General features: G+C 37.0%; 1 protein-coding gene across 1 annotated transcript; it reads right to left on the minus strand.

The window, feature by feature from the left end:
- Positions 1-6: 6 nt before the first annotated feature.
- LOC111990150 (probable DNA helicase MCM9) lies at positions 7-3038 on the minus strand. The gene is made up of 5 exons (XM_065770158.1): positions 2814-3038; positions 2625-2727; positions 1741-1846; positions 1498-1636; positions 7-484 (listed from the first exon to the last, which is right to left on the minus strand). The coding sequence occupies exons 1-5, from the start codon at positions 2963-2965 to the stop codon at positions 373-375; spliced, it is 612 nt and encodes a 203-aa protein (XP_065626230.1). The 5' UTR covers positions 2966-3038; the 3' UTR covers positions 7-372.
- Between the last annotated feature and the right edge of the window lie 1562 nt (positions 3039-4600).

Below are 4600 nucleotides of genomic sequence, written 5' to 3' on the forward strand. Positions count from 1 at the left end.
ACCAATCAACTATCAACTCCAAAGAACAACTAGATAAGACAAACTAGACATATAGCAAAGAGCCAAATAATGTCTTGTTGCAAAACATATGAAGGTAAAATATACAATACAAAAAATATATTAAATCCATCAAAATGATAATAAAGTAGAAAAAAATAAACAGATCTCATGCCTCAATTCATAAAATTCTCATCTTAATGCACATTAAGATCAAGAATGGATCCTAAAATGCAACTGCACTTGTAAAATTTTGCAAATAGCTTAAGCGCAAATTATAAGTGATACTTTTATCATATTACATAAAAATGTATGAGACCATCCGATTGTTGCTACCACCACTTATGTTGTCTTCAAACTTTTCATATGACACAGTTAAAATAATGTGAGATATAAACAGAAATTGAGTAAAATATATACCAGAGAAGGGCAATATGAAGGTAGTGATATTGAGTTTCTAGCTTCCAGCTCAGGATAAACTAGGAATCTGCAAACATCGTCAACCATAAGAAGGTAAAAATTTAGTGCAAACTAAAATTGGCATAAAACAGGTATCTCCGGGTAGATTATGACAGGAATGTTAGTCTCAAAGATACAGACCAATACACTCTAGGTAAAGAATGTCGGTGACTATAATATGTCATTCAGAAAATTTTGAGGAAAAGTGACTGACTGCGTAATTATGGATTTCAAAATTATGCAGTCCATATCTGCTGGAGTTTGAAGTTGTTCAGATTGCTGTAAGGCCCTAGAGGTGGCATGGCAGTGTCAGAAACTTGGGGGACACTGGCACTTACGTGAAATCCAACCAACATGCATCATATGTGTCATTGCCACGAATAATTTTTTCATTAAGGGAAATGCCTGGTCATGCACAGGATATGGTGGGCTATGCAGGGGATATGGCTGGAAAACACAGAGGTTCCAGATCGGGAACAGCTAAATACTCAACAACTTAAACAAAAAAAAAAAAAAAAAAAAAAAAATTTGGCATCTTGATTATGGATTGAACACAAATGGAAGACATAGTACAAGCATGCAAAGATGTGAATACTAAAACCTTTTTATTTTGTTTGGAAAAAACCAACAGATGATGCTAACTTGTTATGTCTGAATATTTGTTCCCTCTTTCATATATCTTTTTGAAATTCTAAGCTACTTGATTGAAAATTTTGAAATACAAAATGAAAATATATTTGGCAATGTATGAAGATATGTTTATTAGCATATCCCAGAAATGTCATACGATAGTTTCCTTAAATCTACCCTCTTGGTGGATCAGTATTATGTCATTCAGACATGCTCTATAGCTTAAAGGCAACCCTCCTTCCTTCACAAGGTTTAAGAAGAAACTAAGTTGACAAGATAGATTGCACTATTTTTTCTGCATTCCTATTCATAACCACCACTATACACCAAGAAAATTAAGCTACTAAAAATGTAATAGCGCAATACAAATGTACATTGGTGCTTCAAAAGTGACCAAATTAAAAACCCTACTTGTGCTTGCATTTCTGGCACATATACCATCTCTCCCCTTCATACATCTTGATCGCTCCAGAACGAATCACCGTCCCTTTGAGGGTGAGAAGAATCCCACGATGCTTCACTCGAACACTTCCAATGCGTGGAAAAGTCTCTAACCAAATCCAAACACATTCACACACAAATCAAACAAACAATTTTCCAAGCAAAGAGTTGAAACAAAACCAATATCACAGGGAGAAGAATTGGAAAAAAAACCAGGGCACTCGAGTGGGGAACCGCTGATGTTTACACGAACATGAATGAATTTCTTCTCAACCACACTTTTGTGACCTTTCAATTTCAAATCCCCCAATACAATTTTCTACATACACAAAGCAAAACACAGCCAAATCAAAGAAATGGAGCTTTCTTTAACGAACTAACTAAAGTAGACACAATAATTTTTAAAAAAAGATATGAAAACAAAATATTAAAGTACACTTTTAGCCCTTAAAATTAAGACATGTCACCCATATAAGTCTATTTCTTTTAGTAATATGACTGTTAAGTGCCCAATAAGTATCGTCAATTAAGACACATCACCCATATGATGTGTCTACTCTCAGAGCATGGAAAATGGTGCTCCCTCCTCCCACATTCATGATGGAATCTACTCATTAAATTCATAATAAGGTCCACCATGAATGTGAGAGGGGTTTGGCTTACCAGTACTTTTTTAACTAGAATCTCATTTTATTTTAATGAGAAACTGCTACATCACTCACTAACTAAATAAAAAGTAGAGGTTAAAATTCACTACCATTTGTCATTGTGTATTTAAAATGAAAGGAGACCTCCAATTAAAAAAAAATACTAGAAGTAAGCCACACTCATGCGAGAGAAGGGACACCTTTTCTTCGTATTTCGGCCAAATAAGTTTATCTCTGTTGATAATATGACCGCCAAGTGCTAGATAAGGGTCGTCTATTAAAAGATGCCACTCATATAATGCCAAGTGTCATCAGACTATTAACGAAATAGATCAATACGAAAACGGAATCAAACATTCAAAATGAAAATTTAGATATTTTTTTTGGAAAATTTAGGAATTTTAATGGCCAAAAGTGTACTTTACTCGAAAAAAAACAAAATGTGCATACATGAGCCCAAAGAGCAGCATCGTCGAAGAGGCGCAGGTGGTCGGTGGGTTGGGAGAATAGCGATTGCGCAAGCGGCGGGTCGTCGTCCATTAGCTCTGCAAAACTGAGAAACATGGAGAGAGAGAGTGAGTTTTAGAGAGAGAGAGAGAGAGAGAGGAAAATGAGAAGAATAGAGATGATTGACATTACTCGATGTGGAGAGGGTAATGAAGGTTGGGGTCAGGAGAGAGAGCGATGGAGCGAAGCTGGTCGGAGTGGTGACGAATGAGAAAGGCAGCTTCGGCTTTCAGTTGAGAGGGAGAGGCAGGATCGTCCATTTCGTGAAAGGAGGACATCGCCATTTGCTGTCCTGTGCACACAAAAGAGGAAAGGTAGGAGACGGGTTTGGGCGGGAAGATAAATTGGTCACCAACATAGACAGGACACTATACTTTATGGGTCAAGATGAATTTTTTTTTAAACGAAAGGATTAACATTTTCACAACAAATTTTAGTTAGTAGTTTATTACAAGTTTTAATTTAAATTTATTACTAAAATTACTTTCTTACCACTAATAATAATAAGTAACAACCTATCACACAAGATTTATTGTGAACATAACATTTCTTGATAAAATTTCAACTTATAAGTTTAATTTTACAAGAAATTGATAATTATTTTTGTAGGGACCGAGTTCAGGCCTCCCTGAGTATTACGGGAATAGACCCAAGCCTAGCTAGCCCTGCAATTAATTTGTAAAGAGCGGGGTCAAGAACTAGGCCCTAGTAAGGAGTGCAACGACCACGCGTGGTAGTTCTCAGGTGAATGTGAACAATGATGCTCATCGACCTTTCTCCGGCGAGCTTCCTGTTCTTCTGACCTCCCCCTCCTTAAGAGGGGTCCCTTACATTATATACCGCTTTCCCCATTGATCACAGCCCTACATTTGTTGAGCAACCAGGCCACCACTTGAGTACCTGTCCCATCAACCGCCTTCCTATTTTTCCTGTGGGTTGCGGCAACCAAGGCAACACTGTTCTGTAATCTCCTCCTCATTAATGCGGCCAGAACGTTAGTTGTGGGCATTTAATGTGGAGGTGACAGCTCGCCTTGGACTTGCTCCTCCACCGTACTCCCGTTGTTGACGCATGGCACTTACCCTTTCCACCTTGGATATTCAAGAAGACCCCTCTTTGGTGGAGTGGTGCTCGTGTACTTCTAAGGTCTCGGATGTCCGAGGACGGGGTTGTCCTCGGATCTGTTCCTTGGGGCCTGAACGTCATACTTTTATCCTCGGACCCCACATGCATCCTCGGCATAGGCCTCTGGGCCTGGTTTGAGGTGGGCCGAGGCTGCCTGATTTTCTTGCCCCACAATTTTTATTGTTAAAACAAAGATACTAATTGATTTTTTGTTCTATATATGAAACTTTATTTTTCTTTTTTGAGAATTTGGCTTTTGCCTTTTGCTACATTAAATTAGTCAATTGATAAATGGATTTAATAGTGTAGTCTTAATATTTTATTTTATTTTATTTTTATGAATTTTTTTTATTAAATATTATTTTCATACTTAGAGTTTATATGAATTTCATTTTTCATCCATAGACTTAAAAAAAAAAAAAAAAAAAAAAAAACAACTAAATTTCTGACCGACTAAATTTCAAACTTGAATTCATGATCAATCAAGTGTAACTCTCTCTATCTCGTCTACCTATAAATCTCTTAGCTCAAGATCGTCTCCCCAACTCAATACTCTTGACTTGCCATGAGAGTGAGAGTGAGAGAGAGTGAAGTGGAGGATAGCTGAATGGTGGAGAGAGAATCAAATAAAAAATGACTTTTCAAAGTTTTGTTGAGGAACAAAAATCGCAACAAATGCATGGATGTTTGTACAAAAATTATTTTGGTATACCATCTGTGGAGCATGTTGCGAAAGTGTTTCAACTGAGTTTTTTTTCAGCTACATTTAGCTTATCAACATGGATGAGTACCAC

Source organism: Quercus suber, unplaced genomic scaffold, assembly GCF_002906115.3.
Source record: "Quercus suber isolate HL8 unplaced genomic scaffold, Cork oak 2.0 scaffold_3B, whole genome shotgun sequence".
In the NCBI taxonomy this organism is placed as follows: domain Eukaryota; kingdom Viridiplantae; phylum Streptophyta; class Magnoliopsida; order Fagales; family Fagaceae; genus Quercus; species Quercus suber.

What these genes read in the sequence shown, in the direction of transcription:
- LOC111990150 (XM_065770158.1), bottom strand. Translation starts at nt 2,965, where the DNA reads ATGGCGATGTCCTCCTTTCACGAAATGGACGATCCTGCCTCTCCCTCT. An exon ending in CATTACCCTCTCCACATCGA is followed by an intron (nt 2,728 to 2,813) that starts GTAATGTCAATC and finishes CATGTTTCTCAG; the next exon opens with TTTTGCAGAGCTAATGGACG. An exon ending in TTCCCCACTCGAGTGCCCTG is followed by an intron (nt 1,637 to 1,740) that starts GTTTTTTTTCCA and finishes GGATTTGGTTAG; the next exon opens with AGACTTTTCCACGCATTGGA.